The sequence below is a fragment of the Balaenoptera musculus genome, chromosome 5 (assembly GCF_009873245.2).
Source record: "Balaenoptera musculus isolate JJ_BM4_2016_0621 chromosome 5, mBalMus1.pri.v3, whole genome shotgun sequence".
NCBI classification, from domain to species: domain Eukaryota; kingdom Metazoa; phylum Chordata; class Mammalia; order Artiodactyla; family Balaenopteridae; genus Balaenoptera; species Balaenoptera musculus.
In genome coordinates this window covers 33,359,289-33,378,643 of record NC_045789.1, presented here as the reverse complement: position 1 = coordinate 33,378,643, position 19,355 = coordinate 33,359,289, and the positions used below count along the sequence as shown (strand labels likewise).

The 19,355-nt window shown below is 49.7% G+C and overlaps 2 protein-coding genes across 6 annotated transcripts in view; one reads left to right on the top strand and one right to left on the bottom strand.

Annotated features, from left to right (window-relative positions):
• Nucleotides 1-7,891, top strand: part of GATB (glutamyl-tRNA amidotransferase subunit B) — a 92,059-nt gene extending 84,168 nt beyond the window's left edge. Inside the window, exon 14 of the transcript XR_005019933.1 lies at nt 7,621-7,891. The gene's annotated coding sequence lies outside the window, so the exon portion shown is untranslated. The remainder of the gene's footprint in view (nt 1-7,620) is intronic.
• The window catches only part of FAM160A1 (family with sequence similarity 160 member A1), a 264,481-nt gene that overhangs the window by 1,318 nt on the left and 243,808 nt on the right, over nt 1-19,355 (bottom strand). For 4 of the 5 annotated variants that reach the window (XM_036852349.1, XM_036852352.1, XM_036852350.1 and 1 more), the window contains 4 exons: nt 16,599-16,789; nt 11,849-13,108; nt 5,199-5,377; nt 4,792-4,930 (listed from right to left, as the gene is read on the bottom strand). In XM_036852349.1, coding sequence (XP_036708244.1) covers nt 4,792-4,930; nt 5,199-5,377; nt 11,849-13,108; nt 16,599-16,789 — 1,769 coding nt within the window. The remainder of the gene's footprint in view (nt 1-4,791; nt 4,931-5,198; nt 5,378-11,848; nt 13,109-16,598; nt 16,790-19,355) is intronic. The other variant, XM_036852351.1, reaches the window with a different exon arrangement.

The window sequence follows — 19,355 nt, the reverse complement described above, 5'->3', positions numbered from 1 at the left end:
GATATGAACCAAACTTCAACATACCCAAGTGATTTGCATTTTCATATCAAATCAGTTTTACCAATTAAAATGGCTCAACTTTCCCAACTATTTAATTCCTGAAGCTCTCCGGCCTTCACATTGACAGGAATTATTTATGCATTCTTCTGCCCCCCACTCAAACCGACTCGTTACTCCTTATAAATCATTATATTCAAGCTCTTCATTATTCTGGCTGCTTTTTAGAATTCAGTCCCATTTTTCAACACTCTTCTCAGAGTGTCGCTTAACTGTGGTACTAAAAATTCTTGACATTTATAGTGCTTTCCACATCTCACTACTATCGTCTTTAGTGTTAAAAAAAAAAAAAAAAAACTTCCGCTTTACTGCTTTAAATATCCTTTTAGATTAAAGCTTATCACAGTTCATGCCATAAAGAACTGGAGAAGTTGTTGAGAATCTGCTGCTACCTTTCAGCAGAAACTCACAATATGTCTTGACAACAGAGTGAGGACGAAAGTGTTGACCTCCCTGAGGACACTGCCAGCCTTGGGGGACCAGGCCTGAGTACCTCCACCCCAGCCCTCCAGCACTGCGGCACCCGGCTCTCCAAAGGGCCCGGCGAGGCTCACCCAGGAAGCTGGGCTGATGCCGCGGGGGATGGGACACTCCGGGCACCAGCCCCAGAGCCACACTGCTCGTGCTGGTTCCCCCACCTGGCATTCCCTTGCCCGTGTCTGCACACCTAAACCTCACCAGGCTTAGACTCTGCCACTTACTGGCTGAGCGACATCAGGCGAGTTGCTTTACCTCTCTGTATTTTAATGTCCTCATCTGTCAAAATCTCACGGCTGTAAGGATTGAGTCAATAGGTGTAATGTACACAAGGACCTCTTGGTAAGCGTCAGTCATCACACCACCGTCAATTCAGCCGTCACTGACTTTACAGACCACTCCCGTTTCCTGCCCTGGAAGTGATCCCCTGCTCTAGCCTCCCACTCATTTTATTTACCAACTGGGGCTTGCAGTGCCCTTCAGACTTGTGTTGCTGTTTATGTTCTTTCTCCTCTACCAGGCTTTCAGGTTTCTGAGAGCTGAGCCCCTAAGCGATGTGTCCTTCATGGCCCCTAACACGCTTCCTCATCCACAGAGGAAGCTAATAAACATTTACTGAATGAACGAGGGAAGGGACCGACCAACGTCAGGTCCTCCCTATACCTGATCTTCCTGGAGCTGGTTCATTTCCTCATCTCCGTCTTTCTCTTTCAAATTCACTCCTCTTTTCCCCCAAAAGGGCTTTTGTGGATCATTTATCCAGCTCGATCCATGAATTTAAAAAGTGTCATCGCTTAGGCTCATTTACCCAGCTTGAATCTAAGAATCAACACTGTCTTCGCTAATGAAGGCAGGCGGGTGCCCAGGGAGGGGACGGAGGGCCAGCAGGGAAGTCCTGGTGGTGGTTCTGTCCCGTCAGCGTGGGACTGGCCCTTCCGTGAGTCAGACTCAACTCAAAGACAAGGAGACCCGAGTTATGGTCCCTACCTGGCAACCAGCTAATCACATAACGTCTCAGTTTCCTTTTCCACAAGATGGGGATAATACCTACCTGGCCCCCTTCTAGAACCAGAGATCAGTGAAAGGACTCTGAATACAGGTAAATACTAGAAAATACCACCTCTGTGGCTTGAGGGGAAAATGAAAAGACTGGCAAGTAGCTGAGCCTCAGAGACCAATAGTCTCAAGGGTGGCAATGTGACAGGGGCACAGGAAGTCCACCCGGACTTCTACTTCTGTTGGAAGCATTAGGAGGCTGGTTTCACCAGGGCCTGCGTGATGGAGCAGCTCGGGCTGCGGGCACCCCTCGTAAAAGGGCCCAGGGCACGGGTGCAGCACCCGGAGGGGAGGCAGGGAGGAGGGAAGTATAAGTAAACGTCAGAACCGGGAGTGGTTTCCTGAAATGTTGCCCTGGGTCTGAAAAGCCACAACACAGGGTTTTCAAGATACTACTGGGAAGACTTGAGAAGTTAGGAGAGAAATCCGTTACCCCTCACCTCCCTGTCAGCGGCATCAGACAAGGTGCACAGCACACGGACATGGACACCCCAGTATGTGGCCTCTTACAGGATTCTAATCACTCATGGCTCTGCGTCCCGGTGAGAATAGGGCTCCTAGATTCATCTCATTTATAGGCAATCACATCACACGCGAGGCTTCAGCTTTGTACAAGGGGACGGAGACCTTCGTCATTCTGTGAGTTGAGAGATTTTTGAAGTTGAGGGGAGGGTGTCACTTTGCTAACCTCAACGAAGTTAGGAGGTTAATCTGAAAAATTCCATCAAGCAGAAGCCTTCTATCCCGAGAGTAGCTTCCTACTAGTCAATGTCCCCTGAGGGTCACAGACCTTGGAAATCATCCACCACAGCTGCCTAATTGACAACCTTACGCAGTGGGAACAAGATCCCCCTGGGCACGTATCTGGCAGCCGCCACCATCAGTCTGAGGCCAGGACAGAGCACAAGGCACGCTCACCCGTGTAAGTCAAGTGTAAGTCAAGGAGGCTGGTCAGGGTGTGTAGGCACCCGAGCTTAGTGATCCTGGCTGACCACCCGGGCCTCTAACTTCAGCTTCCTTCTATGCAAATGAAGCTAACAGTACCTTTCTTGCCCATTGCACAGTGCTGTTTGAAAAGTAAAACTGTCTGGGAAAGCACTTGACAAACTGCAAGATACAAGTGAAGACCAAGCCCAGAGTGCAGTGTGGGGAGACTCAAGTCACCTTCTGTCTGGAAGACTGCAAGAAGTGCCATAATCCCTTGCAACTCTTCCCATCAAGAGGCGGGGGTCTGCTCCACTCCTGCACCTGGGCTGACCCAGTGGCTTGGCCAACAGAATACAGCAGAATCGACCCGGTGGCGTCCCGAGCTGGTGCCTCAAGAGACTGCGTGTGCTCCTTCTCTCACTCTTGCAAACCTGCAGCCATGAAGCTGCCAAGCCAGGGCTAACCTGCTGGATGACGAGAAGCACGGACCCCCATCACCACGGCCAGCAGCCACCCCTGTGGGCCGGGCCGTCCCAGATGCCCAGCCGCCCGCTGACGGCAGCCCCCGAGGGAGTCCTGCATGCATCAGCCACGCCCGCCCGGACCAGCAGATCACCCGGGCAACCACACAGACTCACGAGCACATGTGATGGCTTTGTCTTGAGCCCCTGAGCTTTTGCGGTGGTCTGTTATGCGTCTCCCGCAGGGTGAGTCACGCAGCGTGCCCCTGCTCAGGAGGGACAAGCCAACAGGCCGACTGTCCACGGGGCTAGGAGAGGCCACGTGGGGCCCGCAGGCCACCTTCCCACAGGCGTGGGCGCTCCTCCCTTCCAGAGATGGCCCGCCTGCTCTCATTCAGGGCCAAGGCTAGAAGCTGCCCCTCATTTCACCACTGGCACAGGGGCCCCCCTTTCTTTCAAAGTGTGCCTTGCGGTGTCCTAATGCCCTTCACACCCCGAGTCCTACAGCCAGAAAGGACTCGAGAGATGGAAGACAAACCCTTCACTTAAGAGTCGAGGAGGGATTTGCCTGGTGGTGCAGTGGTTAAGAATCCGCCTGCCAATGCAGGGGACACGGGTTCGAGCCCTGGTCCGGGAAGATCCCACATGCCGCGGAGCAACTAAGCCCACGCGCCACAGCTACTGAAGCCCGCGCGCCTAGAGCCCGTGCTCTGCGACGAGAGAAGCCGCCGAATGAGACGCCCGCGCACTGCAATGAAGGGTAGCCCCCACTCGATGCAACTAGAGGAAGTCCGTGCACAGCAGTGAAGACCCAATGCAGCCAAAAATAAATAAATTAAAATTAAATTAAAATTTAAAAAAAAAGTCGAGGAGCACGAGGCCCAGTGAGGCCAAGTGACCGAGATCAAACAGCTACACAGAGGCAAGGTCATGCCTTCACAGGGCTGGGGTTTTTTCAGCTTCCCTCAAAGGTTTAACACTGCCCTGAGTTACATTTCTGCCTCTCACTCCAAATCGTGTTCCCAATCACATGCTTTAGCCCCGGACCAAGAGCCCTGCTTTCTCCACTGTTCACCTGCCACAAAGAAGCCTGGCTTGTCCAGGGGAGATGAGCGAAAGCCAGCGCAATGTGGGCCGTTCCCCGGCCTGCCCTCTCACCAAGGCTGAGGCCACAGCTCAGGAGACAGCTGGCGTCAAACCTGCGCCAGCAGAGCCCACTCGAGGCCAGGCAGCCCTCTCCCCAGGCCTGGCCGCCGGCAGGGCCCTCAGGCTCCGGTCTGCGGCCACCCCCACCCTCCCCGCCCACTTGGCCAGGCCTCCTGAGCTGATGGAAGGCGCTCTCAGGAGGGCTAAGGTGTGCATAAACTTTACTTCTCTTGCTCCAAGGGAATGGTTTTTACCTTCCAGAGCCCTAAAGCACATTCATTTGGGGACCGAGAGTATCTGAAAACATAATAAAGAGAACGGATGCCCTCCTTAGGGTAGGACCAGCCAAAAACTGGCTCAGGGTGTGCACATAATGCTTCCTTCTGGCCCACACGTGCTAAGTTATTTATTCTAGCGGCTGTCCCCACCTCACTCCTGCCCTACACTACTCTCGGTTAGGAAAACAAATGCCCCGCTAGACCCTCCAAACTGGGACCGGGCCGGGTGCGGGCAGGGCAGACTTTCCTTTGGGTTTAAGGCCGCTCAGAGGAGGCTCCTCCCTGCTGCTTAACAAAGGAAATCTATTTAGATGCTTTCAGGGTCCAGGAGCTGAGGCAGCACCTGTGACTCCAGGTTGGGAAGCTGGGGCAAGGGAGGAGCGGCTGACCTTTGGTGGGTGCCTCAGGGCTCGGGTCGGACAGGTCCACGCGGAAGAGCAGGTACTGCTGGGCTTGGATGAGGAGGCCCGGGAAGTCTGTCTCCGCAGAGGCGAACTGCTCAATCTTGTTCTTCACAGACGCGAGGACCTGTCAAAACCAGCACTAATGACGCGAACGCTTCAGCACAGAGTTGCACCCTGCGTTATCAGGACATCTGTCAGGCAGAGGCCCCGCCGCAGGAACGACAGGGCTTTAACTGCCTGGGTCTTCTGGGGAGGGCCCTCTCGAAACATCAAACCAAACGAAGCCTCTAAAGCTTTGCAGTTTGTCTAGAAAAATCAACACAACCAGCGTAACAGGTAACAGAAGGGGCAGGAGAGCAAATGAATGAGAACGGGGCGGGGCGGGGCGGTACCTGGTAGAGGGAGCGCACGCTGGGCTGGAAGACCATGTTGGTGTTGAGCAGGAAGGAGCGCAAGAGGGGCTGCGGGTAGCTGGCCAGCTGCGTGACGATGCCGATGAGCAGCAAATTCACGTGCAGCGAGTTCTCCAGCATGTTCTCCAGCTTGGACAGGACCACACTGATGAACGGGCCTGTGGAAGGACACGAGGCTTCAGGGCCGGCTGGGGGCACGGGCCACCTCTCCCGAAAACCGAGGAGCCGCCGGAGCCACCCCAGGGCCACCGGGTGCGAAACAAATTCAGACAAGTGCAGCCGACGCAGGCAGGTCGCCTCCTGCCTCAAAACCAAACCACAAAACACACCACCCCGACAAAAAGAAAGCAGAAACACGGGCGTGGTAGCTAGTATTTTGACTCCCAGAGCAGTTTTAATACTTTGAAAATTATCATAGACCTTTAAAAAAACCAGATGACCAATAATTTAATTTTTAAAATCAAAATATACTTTTCATACTATTTCTGTATCTCCTGGGGCTGCCAGTGCTCAAAAACATGGCGTTCATCATCCCGTGACGCTGCGTGCTGTAGGGCGTCATGCAAACATTAGATGCCATCAAATAGTAACAAAAAAATCTTCGTGTCGTTAAAGAATAGCAAACACATACAACTATGTTTACCAAACAGCAGCACTGTGAACGGGGGACTGTCTATCCCCCAAAAGCACCTGAGAAACACTCTGTCTTGTCAGTGTCACAATATGGAAGAACCAAAAGAAAAGAAGATGAGAGGTAAAGGTGAGCTTGGCTGTAATTTTAGAGCCATGCTTTAATTTTCAGGGGGAGGTGGGGGTGAGGGAGAGGGAAGGGACTCAGTTTGGGGAGCTGGAGTTTGGTGTGTCCTAGGTTCCTTAAACAAGAAAATCCCTATCACTATAAAAACAGTTTGTAAAAAAACAATAGGCAAAAAGAAACTGTGACTAATCTGGGTCACTAGAAAAATAATATGCTTTCTGTTTGAGTTCACTGAAGACAGGGAAAATCCAGACAATAAATCTGGCATTAATAAAACTACTTGAAGATGTTTTCCATTTTCACCATAAAAGTGGTCCATTAAACAAAATCAATGAGAAATTTCTATTTCCCCCAGTGGAGCTATTGATGATGTCACTAAACGATGGCATATTTATGACAAAAGCATATAACCCTTGATAAATAAACATACCTTATGAAGATTCCACCAACATTAATATGAGTTTAACAAAAACATACTTCATCACAAGATGCTTCATTCAGAAGCCTTGGTAGCGGAAGAGGGTAAACCCTTTGTAAGAAAGCAGAAGCTGTCTGTGAGAAATGGGAACAGCAAACCACACCGGCAAGTAACAGGATAATGGCAATATTCCCGGTGCCACAAGCACAGAGGATGTCTTCTAAGGGGCCTCGGAACTCAGAAGAGACACTTTTCCTTTGTGTGTTGAGATAAGCCCCAACTTCCCCATCCTTGGGGGTGGGGGGCAGAGCTCCTGAGTCACTTGCCATGACACAGGAGGTCAATGAATTCTTTGAATAGAGAGCCCTTGCTTACAAAACTGGGAGAGTTTGCCAAACACATTCAGAAACTCTGGACTGGAACCCCATTTTGAAAGCAACTTGATGGGGTTCCATCAAGAACCCCGAAAATGTCACCGGTAGCTCTTCTTAATTCCAGTCTTCCAGGCAGACAGGGGAAGGTTGCCGGTGTCCTCACTCCTCCATCCCAGACCCGGGCTTTCCCCGCAGTCCCTGGGGCTCAGCATCTATTTCCTTCCAGAGGAGCAGAGACAGGTGAATCAGGTGATATTTGGGTGGGAAGAGTCTCCTATAAAACCTGTCTCCTTAGTGGAGCCCTCAGCGTCTCTGCCATAGGCCCAGGCTAGAGCTGGCCTCACCTGGCCATCCTACCAACACGAAAGCTGCACGGTGCAGCGGCAGGGGAGAGAGTCTACAGTCCATCACTACTGAGAGGGAGGAAAAAACCCAGCCTGCCCCCCGCGCCCTGCGAGAGTCAGGGTCATCACTGTCTCACTTGAACGACAGAATATTAGGTCAGGGTCAGCAGATTGTCATTATAATCCACTAACAACATTAATTACAGCTTCTTAGGCGTGTGCAGTAAGGAACATATATTAAACACTTTCAAGTTCCTGCTTTATTCTTAGTTGCTTTCTAGCACTTAAAAAAAAAACCTCCTTAGCAAAATGCAGTTGCTAGGGGAAACTGGCAAGCAGCTGAAAACGAGAAAACTCAGCTACAATTCAGAAAGCCACAGGTGGGGGGTGGGGGTGGAGGGTGTATTTTTTCCCCTTTTCTTCCAGGAAGACAGATAAATTCCGCACCCATAAAATACTGAATTTTCAGAACAACTAATACTATGCCGTTTCCTTCTCTCCCCTCAAGCCCTCTTTTCCCTGCCTCAGTGGCCCCCCACCCCGGCTCCCAGACTCCAAGGGGAGCTGCCATCACTCTGCACCTCAGCTCTGCGGAGTCCACCCTGGAACATCTCCCAAACGTGGACCGCCGCCACCTCCCCTGCCAGAACTGCCTGACGCCAGAGCCCCTCATTTCTTGTCTGGACTTCAGCAACGGTTTTTCTATTTTAATAAAGACTAAAATGATTTAAAATGTTTCTGCTTCAAGCAGTATAGGAATATAAAATAAAGAACAGGCCTCCTCCCTGGAGGCAACCCATGTTAACAGATCCAAGTGTATTCTTCCAGAAATGTTTCACATATGTAATAAGTACTAATAACTGAATTATCATTCAAAACATTAATCACTTATTATGTGCCAGGCAGTGTTCTAAGCACTCTTAAAGTATCAACTTAAATATTCACAGCAACCCTACAAAGTGTGCTTATTATTTATCCACATTTAAAGATGACCAGAATGCCAAGTGCACAGTTAGTAAATGGAGTCACAATTTTAATTCAGACCATCTGTTTCCAGTGCCGGGACTCTTAACCAACACACTATCTTGCCTCCCAGGGTGTGTGTGTGTGTGTGTGTGTGTGTGTGTCTCCTGGTATTTGTTTTTAAACAAATGATAAAATGACAACACTGTCTGCACACTGTTCAGTCCCTTGCTTTTCCACTGCACAATATCTCCCAGAGACCGTCCCACATCAGCACACACAGAACTGTCTCATTCATTCACAAGATACTTGGTTGCCATGGGTGTTGCATTAGCAAAACAGTCCCCTACTGGTGGACATATAGGTTATTTCTAGTCTTTTTCTATTATAAACAACACTGCAGGGAACATCTTTGTGTACACATCTCAGCACGTCCATGTGAGCACAGCTGTGAAAATGTTCCTAGAAAACTTATTACTGGTGCATTCCAAATCCTGATACGATGACAAGTCTCTTACTTTGATCTTCCCGGCACCAACCTCTCCTCACTCCAGTGCTCTCTCCCCACTCTCCAAGGCTGGCCTTTCCAAACACGGATCTGGTCACATCACTCGCCAACTCTGATAATTCCAGGGCATCTTCAGTGCCAGGAGCACAAGGCCCCCATTCCTCAGCATGGCCCGGAGGCCCTCCTGAGCCGGCATCAACCAATTTTGTGGCTTCCTCTCTGCCCCCCAAGACCCATGCCTTGTCACCCCCATGCGCTGTCCGGCTCCTTTTCTTTGCCGGTTGTTTCCTCTGCCTGGACTGTCATTCTCAGCTCCTTTTACCCAGAAGCTTCTGTTCACTGTGCCCCTCCTCTGTGAAGCCTTTCCCACTCCCCACACTGGGCTCCCATAGGATTTGGATACAATGACTAATAACACATTTCTCAGTAAGAGAGTATAGTTCTTTGTTGATGTCTCCTCTGAAAGTCTACAAATCCCTTCATTTTTGTGTCCTTAGTACATAGCACAGAACCTGCCAACTATTAGGGGATCAATAAAAGATTGCTGACTTCATGAATAAATAAAATTAATTAGATAAATGAAATGGAATGCTTTGATTTTGCTGAGAAGCAAATTCATTTCAGCGGAAATCAGGATTCCATGGAGAGAGGGAAATTAAGCCAAATGCTGCAGAACAAACTCAGAAGTTTGGACACTACAAAGTTCACAAACGTGGAAAGAGAAGCTGTGTACAAGTTTCAAAGGAGGAAACAGGCAGCATTTTAGTTAAAATTACCTGTATGTATCCAAATCTCAGGTTATGTTTTGGCGGTATTCAGGTGTATCATATTCAAAATATTGATGTTATTTTATAGGTGGTGTATTAGCTTTTTTTTTTTCTTTTTTTTTGCCCTAAGCTATACTTTTTTTCCTCAATTTACATATTGCCCAGGGATGAAGCTCCTTTGTAAGAATAGGCTGGCATTCTAAAGAACAATCTTCATTAGCAGTGGGTAGTCCTGATGTCTTGGAGAACACTGCAAAGCTAGGATTCCTGCTGGGGGAGAGTACATGGGGCAGCCCTAGGGCAGAGTTGGGACTGAGCTAGGCTACTCTGCCCTCTTCCTCCCACCAAGCTCTCCCCCGACCCTCCCCTCCCTCTCCCCTTATCAACTGGGAAGAGCCAGATTATCTAATCCTTTTTACTTATGATTGACTGACTGAATTTTAATGAAAACCCATTCACACTGAAATGTTATCTCCGCTAGAACCTCAAGCCTTTTAATTGTGGAATTAAAAGCTTTCTCCCTGTTTAAATACATTTTCAGGCATCCGTAAACATAGGACTAAAAGTTGGAGGAGGGCGGAAGAGCTCCTTGAGATCACGTTAAGCCTACCTGGCTGGACCCGAAGATGCTGTGACTTCGTGTATTTTGGGTGATCCAAGGAGGTGGGAGCATGATCTCCGCCCACCGAGCTGCCCCCTGCTGGCCGGGGAAGGACAAGCCTCAGCTGAGGCTGCCGGAGGCTGCCTGTGATAACAGTAATGACACGGCCCACCACCCCAGCCCAGGATCACATTTGCTCCTCCCAGAGTTAGGGCACCAAGGCCACACGGCTGGAAGCGCCAGAGCCAGGAGTCCCCACAGGCGTGACTGAAAGGCCAGTCCGTCCCGCTGTTGGCTCCTTAGGACCCTCTCCTCCAACTGAACACCATTCAGGGGTCCCACCCCAGCTATCCCTGAGCCTGAGGACCCCTCCTCTGTGCCAGGTCCCTCTGTACCACGATGTGCAGATTCAGATTTTGTAACAGAGCAGGACCCTGTGGGGCCTTCCCAGGACAGACCCCCTTCCCCACCCCCTCCATGTCCTCCACCTGCCTCTTGCCTGTAGAAAAACTTTAGCCAAAGAATAAATTTAATCAGAGAAATGAGAAACTAAAAAAGCAAAGGAAAATAGTCAAGCAAGACAAAATAATAACAGTCTAGCCATGAAACAAAGTCAAGGCCCTTTAGTTCCTCCTCAAGGGCTGTAGATAATATTCTGAGCTATATCCTTTGAGCTGTTTTGTAGATACTGAAATCCCCACCAGGTGGAAGAAGGTAACTACATGATGACCTGACTGTCTCCCTGACATGAGCTGCCGCAATTCCAAGAACGGGCCTCAGAGAAATGGGAACAAACCGACCCTGGAACTGAAGACTAACTGTACTTAAAACAATCGAGATGACGACGCTGATCAGACCACTGCGTGACGACTTTCAAGAAGACTGTCAGCGCGGACTGTGCTGTTTCTGCAGGGAGCCCCCTCCCTCCGCCTATACACCCCTGAAGCTCCCCTTTAAAAGCTCTTGCCCCCTGATCGGCAGTGGGGAATGGGCTTTTGGACACGAGTCCACCTTCTTCTCAGGTTGCCGGCCTCCTGAATAAAGCAACCTTTCTTTTCCTACCGACAAGTATTGGCTTTGAAGCAGCGAGCAGCCAAACCTGAGTTCAGTAACAATTTTACTTGGGTAATAATTTAATGATAATAATTCTATCATAATTCCTAACCTCAATCCACTTACCTGATACCCCATCCTACCCCTTTGCCTCATCCGTGATTTCTACCTGCTGTTAGGGGTTGATCACTGGAACGCAGCCACTCGTTAGCACAGTGATGAGTTTATGTGGGCCTACTCTACTTATTTTTGGATGCAGATTTTGTGATTAACTGAAATGAGCTCCCAGGCCCAGGCAAAGGCACGACTAACCCACTGGCCACTGCTGTGCGTACACAGCCACATTGATTCAAGGGGTATTCTGAGTACCTGCTATGCGCCCTCTCCACTGTTCAGCACCAGGGATACAGCAGAGAACAAGCCAACACCTGTGCCCTCAGGAAGCACACATGCCAGTGGGGGAAACTGTAATTTCTTTTTTTTAAATATACATAAAAACAAATGCTAAGGAGAAAAATAAATTAGGCTAGAGGAAATGAGGCCATTAAATAATGAGACTGGATTTCTTGTGTGGTTTAGTCAGTCCTACTACTTTATCAAAGGCATATCAAGGGAAGTTACTCAATGGCAAAATTCAACCTCTAATTTGCCGGGGGAAAAAAAAAAAAAAAACGACAGAATAAGATAAAAATAAAACCACCCCTCCCTGCTCCTTACAAAAATATTCCACCCCTCCGGTAGGTAAACTGATAACGCTCCTTACCTGCACCTACCTCACGCTCCTGGTGCAACATGTACAAGCGCTTTCAAAAGCAGAAACCACAGAGCAATCTAAGAGCGTCACCTGTGAACGGGGTGCTCTGAGTCCTCGCGGGACGGTGACGGGCAAAGGCAGCCTCATCTCTCGCTCCGAACGGGGACGGCTGGGTCTCTGCGGCAGGAGCCTCAGCCACGAAAGGGTCAAAGTCATCCTCCTCCCCTTCTGCTTCCTTCTTCCCCTCCTCCTCTTCTCCTTTGCTCTCATCTTCCTCCTCTTCCGGCTCCTTTGTAAGAAGCAAGGGATCAGGTGAGGAGAAATTCTGCTCCATCAAGCCCTCGGTGCTGGAATCCAGTTCTTTAATGATTTGGTCATACTGGGCAATGAAATCTTCACCCTCGGGGTTAGTCACTGTCAGGCGTGCGCCGTGCTCTGCCTCGGGGGCGGGGGCCGCTAACTCGGGGCTTGATTCTAGGGCGACTTCAGGCTCGTTCTCTCCTCCTGGTTCCTTGGACACACCGTGAAACACGTCCGAATCGTCCCTACCATGTTCCTCCTCTGAATCTGTCTCTGGCTGAGGGCCGGGCAGGGGGCCGTTGCTCACGGGGGGACCCTGGACCTGGGTCTGGGCTTGGGTTGGGGGCCTCGCGGCGTCCTCCCGTGAACCGCTGCTGTCCTCAGCATCCTTCTCAGCACACAACCTGTACACCATCACGTCGTCCTGGAAGTCGGACTCTTCGATGTAGGCCCCTTTGAAGAGCAGGATGGCGTTCTTCTTCATCTCCTGGATGTGTCTGGGAGGATCCACGGGGGCCGGGGGGCCCGAGTTCTCTGCATCCTCATATGGCCCAGGGCAGCCCCCGCCCACCCCCGAGGAGATCCCGGCGTCGTAGCTGTCGTCCCACTCCAGCTCCGTGTGGCTCTTCTCCTTTCCGGGAGCCACCTGGGGCCCCGTCGTCCCCGGGACCTGCTGCGGGAGCCTGAGCACAGGGTAGGTGGCTCTGGGAGCCCTCTCCTCGGGCGGGCCCGGCAGAGCCGGGCAAAGCGCCTCGGGGTCGGGGGAGTCTCCATCGTATAGGGCGGACCACACGTGGCAATCCCTTATGCAGCGGAGGATGTTGGTGTGGGCCTCCCAGAGGTACTGCAGGTAGCTGATGTCCAAGGCTCTGCCGTACTCCACGATGCAGGCCGACGGCGAGAACGCCTCTGGGGGCGGCTGCTCTGAGGGCCCTGCCCCGGGAGACACACAAGTCAGAACCGGGCGGGGGGACACAGGCAATGGATGGGAATGCAACTCATCGGGCTGCCAAGGCTTTGTCCCACCAGCTACTTTGGTTCTAAAAATTTCTGATTAAATGATTTCCAAACAACAAAAAAAGGTTAGATTTTAATAAGGAAAAATAAGAATAGAAACTCTATCCTCATAGAAGATACAAAACCAATCTGGCTGGTCAGATACTGGCCATCACCAACAGAAGTCTGTTACTTGGTATCAGTCTTTAGAGAAACGTGAGATAATGAAGGCAACCTCTCAAGTTGCTGGGAGTGAGACAGGCTGGGACCTGGGGCCCTTTGCTGCAGTGCTGCAATGCTTGCACCTGGACACACGTCTCCTCAAGCAACAAAATACAAAGAGACTGTATGGGACTAAAACTAACTGCGTGCATGCGCAGTTGGGGCAAATTCTGGACCCAAGAGATTCAAAGAGACCAAAAAACCCAACTGCCACTTTTGAAGAGCCGGAAGCAAAAACAGGGTGTCGGGAGCAAAAGCAGGGTAGTGCGCGTGCCCCCTGCACACAACACCACCTAACGGGTGGGCGAAACGCCTAAGCCAGCCCTCCCGCCTGACCCCTGGACACACCCCTACCCTCACCCCATAGAAGGAACCAGCTCAGCCCCCACTCAGGGATCGAGCAAGCAAGGGAACCTGTTGTTTGCTCTCACTCCCCCACTGCTCCAGCAGGGGACCCAATAAAGCCTCGCCTGAATTTCTTGTCTGGCCTTTAGTCAACTTCTGTTGATTGGGTAAGGCCAAGAACCCTGGTCGGTGACAGGAGGATTAAGTTAGGTAATATATCCAATATGGTACCTGCCACTGAGTAGGCAATTAAAAAGATTTTTACTTTGACTCTAAAGTGGAAAGCCTATATAATCTATGAATTTGGGAAACAGATTTTCTCTAGAAAACCCTGGGTTTTTCGAAAAGCCTCTTAATTCATTCTGCCTTCCTGGGAATTACTGGGAATTATATGTACCAAATAGTGACTTAAGATAAAGTCATATTCACTCCCAAAATAGCCCTTTTAACCTAAGAATGATACCCTGACTACCTTTGATGTTAAAAGCTCTCAACCGTGTAACTGAAATAGGTATGGAAACATCTGCATTTAAATTTACATTTTCCTTTAGGAAAAAAAAAAAGAACTCAGACAAGGGAAAATACAAACTCTACCATTTCTTAAACATCTACTACATGGCAGGTGCTTTCTCAGTGCTATCTAATTTAATCCTCACAACAACCCTACGTGGAGATACTATTTTCTCCATTTACAGATGAAGAAATTTAGGCTCAGAGACAATGATCACCCAACGAGTCAGTGGCAGAGCCAGAAGTCAAGCAAAAGCTGTCTTACATCAACCTCTCTCCTTTTTTCGTTCGATGCCACACCTTTCAACCCTATTCATTGTCTAAATCTCTACCTGACTGGGCCACAAGTGAATCTTTAAGAATACACATTTTCACGTCGTTAGGGTGGACATAATCCATTTTTTACAGCTCTACTGTTAAAAGTTTACCTCTTATCCACTTTGACTACTGATACTATTTATTTAGCACTTACTACATACTAGGTAGTTTTCTAACAGCTTTGTATGTCCTACATCACTTATCCTTGGAACAACCCTTTGAGGAAAGCAGATGAGGAAAAAATCTTAGAAAGATCAAGTAGTTTGCCCAAGGAAGGAGCAGAGCCGAGATTCAGAATCCTAGCTCTTAACTACTGCACAAAAACCACATTATCTATCTACCCACCTACCTACCTGTGTAACCACCTATCCATCAGGGCACTTAGCCACCATAAGGCAACCTCAGAGAGAGGAGAGCGGAAAGAAATGGAGTTTGGAATCAGAGGACCTACCGACTGTGTAACCTTAAATAAGTCAATCCCTCACTCTGAGTCTATTTCTTCATCTATAAAATGGGAATACTGTCTTCAGAGGATTAAATGTGATAACACAGGGAAAGAACGTGGCGAGTTGCAGGCACTCAACCATCATACGTTTAACCTGAAATTTGAATTCTGCAGAAAGGTCAGCCACAGACTCATTCTTAAAACAACTTTTTTAGTAAACAAAAAAGACATCAATTTTTAAATACGTGTTTAAAAATGACAGTTGGGTAGGAAAATGTAAGATATGCATACTAGTTTACCTAACAGGAAAATATACTGAAAGTACAGCTTGTTACACTGCCACATAAAGTATTAATTTCCACGATACACTGTATCTTTATTTAAAAACTAAGAATCAGTAAGACAACCTTAATTTCTAAAAATTACATTTATACCAAATATGCTGATAGCTTCCTAGTCAAGTAGCCCAGCTCTTAGACAGAATACTTTTTATCGAAGAGGACTACAGCTGGGCGGACAGAAGGACACTGTTGGGGGGAGAGCAGAATATAGATGGAAACGCGGAAGTCAGCGTGAGGCCGGGACCATTTCCTAGCGGTCACAGGATAGGCAGACTCTCCTGAGCTGAAGCAGCCTTCTGACCACCAAAGACACACAAACGCCCCTTGGTTGCCCACCAGAGGGAGGGCCACGGTTGACACGGGGGGCCATCTAAACCTTCCTTGTACAAGATCAGCTGTGGCTGGCAAACGCCACAGGGTACTGTGACTTCTGGGACAATAAGTATTTATGAAAAACCCCTCATGATGTCAATCAAATGAATCATATACTCTTGCCATATCAGACATTTCACATTTTCAAATGATATATCATTGGCAGGCAAAAGCATCCACAAGTGGGTCCCTTTGGAAATAAAAATAAGGGCTCATTCTGTCTTAGCTAGAGCCACCTCCACACCCTCAGCCCCATTTTGTTTAAAAAGACACGTGGGTACGCTATTCACACTGGGCTCTGAGGATGGCGCTAGGAAGCCTAGTTAAAATAAAGGTCTGGGAACACTGAGTAAGTAAGAGCTGGGCACGTCAAGGAACGCTGATTACCAAATGTCCAGAACTCTTTACAAAGCAGAAAAGGACCCCCAGGTAGCCAGTGATAAAAGAAATGGGACTCACTGCATCACTCCCTGTCTACCTAGAGACAGACACGTCCAAGGAGAGATGGAATTTGGCATCCTTTTGTTTAAAGATGATCACTCGAGAGGTCCTTCCCTGACAGGCTGGGACCTGGGACCCTTCGCTGCAGTGCCTGGACCTGGACAAACATGTCTTCGGCTCCTCCAGCAACAGAATACAAAGAAACTAAAAGGGACTAAAAATAACTGCGTGCATTCACAGTTGGGGCAAACTATGAACAACAAGATGCAAAAAGACCAAAACCCAACTGCCACTTCTGAGGTGTCAGGGGCAAAAGCAGGGCCCTGCGCAGGATCCCTGGCCTGACCCACCAATTCGCAGCCCCCCCTCACCCCACTTAAGGGACCAGCTCGCCCCACCTTGGGAAGCAAGCAAAGGAAGCCGTGTCTTGTTCTCCCTCCCTCGGGCTGTAACACGAGTCCCAATAAGGCCTTGCCTGAGTTTCTCACCTGGCCTCTCTTCAATTTCTATTGATTAAAGAATCAAGGACCCAGGTCGGTAACACTCCTACCTGGACTATCATGCGTGCACTTTGACCAGAGAATATAATCCCTCTCTTGGTTCCCAAGCGTCAGGGTGATCCCGCTGGAGCAGCAGACGGGGGTCAGGGCGAGCAGCTTGGCCGCAGAAACAGAGTAACAGTCTCTCTCCTTCACAGCCCACCTCTGACTCAGCATCATGTGATTGCAAGGGATCAGATACCTGGAAAGCCAAAAAGGGCCAGCGTTCAGTGTCTGCAGGTCCGTTCCCAGTCCACCACCGCCTAAGCCACGATCGGGACCAGTCCCAGCCGGGGTGGCTCATCGTCTCCCCACTCTCACCCCAGCCATCCTACCAGCCCCCAGGGCTCACTCCCGTGCTTAAAACTTGTCAAGGGCTTCTTTCTTCTGACGCGGATTTAAGGGCCTTCACAGTTTAACCTCCACAAACTTCCCCATCTCTTAACGGATCCGCTATCCCTCTGTGCCTCCGGGCCTTTGCACCCACCCTAACCGTCCCCTGCAATGTGCTTTCCCCTCCCCCTGCCTGACAAATGCTTTGTCATCCTGCAAAGTCTGGCTTCAGTGTCCTCTTCTCCAGGAAGGCTTCTGGGCTTCCTACTCCAAGATGGAACTACCCTCTCCCTCCACTATGCTCACAGCCTTCTACTAAGGCACTATTACTAGAATCACAATCATTTCGGTGTCAGCCTTCTCAACATAATGTGCTATCAGAGCAAGCACCTCCTTCAAGAGTTTTGTCTCATGATCCCGGAAACTCTGGCTCAGAGTGGGTACTGAATGACAGCAGTTGCACAAAAAGGCAAAGGACCCGTCATGGTGCAAACCTCCTCTCGTATTCTCGCGGGTGATCACGAGAACATATTGTGCTACAGGTGCTCCATCCCCAGTTCCAAAGGGTGGGTGTGTGTAAGGCAGGGGGAGGATGTCCCCACCCCACTAAGCAATCAGTGGTCCAGACATGAAGGTGTCCTTCAGTTCTGCTCAGGCCTGACGCTGTCTAGCCGGAGATGGCAGCGCACCCCACAGGTTAAGGGTTCGGTCCTACAAGGCTTCCCCCGACACCCCCAACACACACACACACTTCAGACGCCACTCACAAGTCCAGGCTGTCACCTGTGCTTCCGAGTAACCGGCAATACATCAGAGGTGCCAACGACCCCCCTCCTTGGGTTCCATTAATTTGCTAGAGCGGCTCACGGAACTCAGAGACACTTTACTTACCAGGTTGCTGGTTTATTACCTAAGGCTATAACTCAGGAACAGCCAGATGCAGAGATGCACGGGGCAAGGGTGGGGAAAGGGCGGGGAGCTTCCATTCTCTCTCCAGGCTGCCTCTCTCCCAGCGTTCACCAACCCAGAGGTTCTCCAAACCCGACCGTTGCGGGGCTTTATGGAGGTTTCATTATATAGTCATGGTTGACTGAATCACTGGCCATTAGCGCTTAATTCAACCCTCTCCCCTCCCTGGATATCAGGCGGGTGGGACTCAAAAGAAAAAGGACGAAGACCAAATATATATTTCTCTTTATAAATCACAACATTACAGTGGCCAAGGACTCACCGGGGAGCAATGGGCCCGGTTTCACACAAAACACTTTTGGGTGGTGAGCAAAGCATCTCAGGATCATTATGAACCTGGAGAGAAGAAAATCTGGGCAATCGTTTCTGACACACTTGGAGCACACCAGCGGGCTGCGTGGGTAGAATAAAGTGTGTTTAAATGGCTTCCTTTCCTAACAGGGAGATAGACCGTACTGTTTATTTAAACAAAGATGGAACAAATGGCATGGAGGCCTCACGGCCAGAGCCAAGTGTCCCACGTTTGTGCAGGAGCCAACTCCAGAGACCCCAAGCCCTTAGGCGAACAACCACAATCTTCAATAAACCAGAATGTTTTTGTTTCTGTATTTAGCTTTGAGAGAGAGGCAGTACAGAGGAAAACAAGCTATGATTAAGGATTCAGTGAAAAAGATAAAAGTACAACTTCCAGGGCATGTCTTCAGGCCAGTAAACATTAAGCCGTCTCCGCAGCTCCTGTTGATCCAAAAGAGGAAAACCTATGTTTGCATTAATGACTGACCCACTGCAAGTGCCTGAGTCAAGGAGGAAAAGAGATTTAATTCTCTTCAGAGCAGTTTACACTTAAGGTCTTAATAATGTTCATGGTATAAAATGACAAACTTGCCACTTAACCTTCTCTTCTCAAAAAATAAATCAAACCATGCCTCATTCAACCCAAACCTTAGCTAGGTGGCCAGGTAAGGGGGTCCCAGTCTCCCCTCCCCGCACTCATGGGCATACAACACACACACTTGAGCCTAAATCCCTCTCCCTAAGATCCAGACACACCCTGCATGTCTGATGTGGCGGCATCTATTTGCATAAGTTCAGTTGCATGGGAGTCAAAGGTTCTAAAAACAAAAAGGAAAGATTGGGGCAGGGCTGGGGGGAGGGGGGGAAGTATGGGAAAGAGGCCCAATCTGTTCTAATGCTTAGCCCAGCTTTGGGGACTTGTACCTGAGCCCTACTGCAGAAGGAACAGATCCTGTAGGTAGAAAATGAAGGAGCTCTTTTCACGAGGATCTCTGTGCGCAGAGATGCTTTGTTGACCAAGAGTGAGGCAGAGGAGAGAGGCCTTCTCCCACCTGTCTGAAGCCAGCGCAGCTCTGGCCCCTAGAACACTTGAGGGGGCAGCGCTGTTCCGGCACCCGAGCGCCATCCCCGTCCCCGAGCACTCTCAGGAGGGGCGGGGACACGGCAGGGAC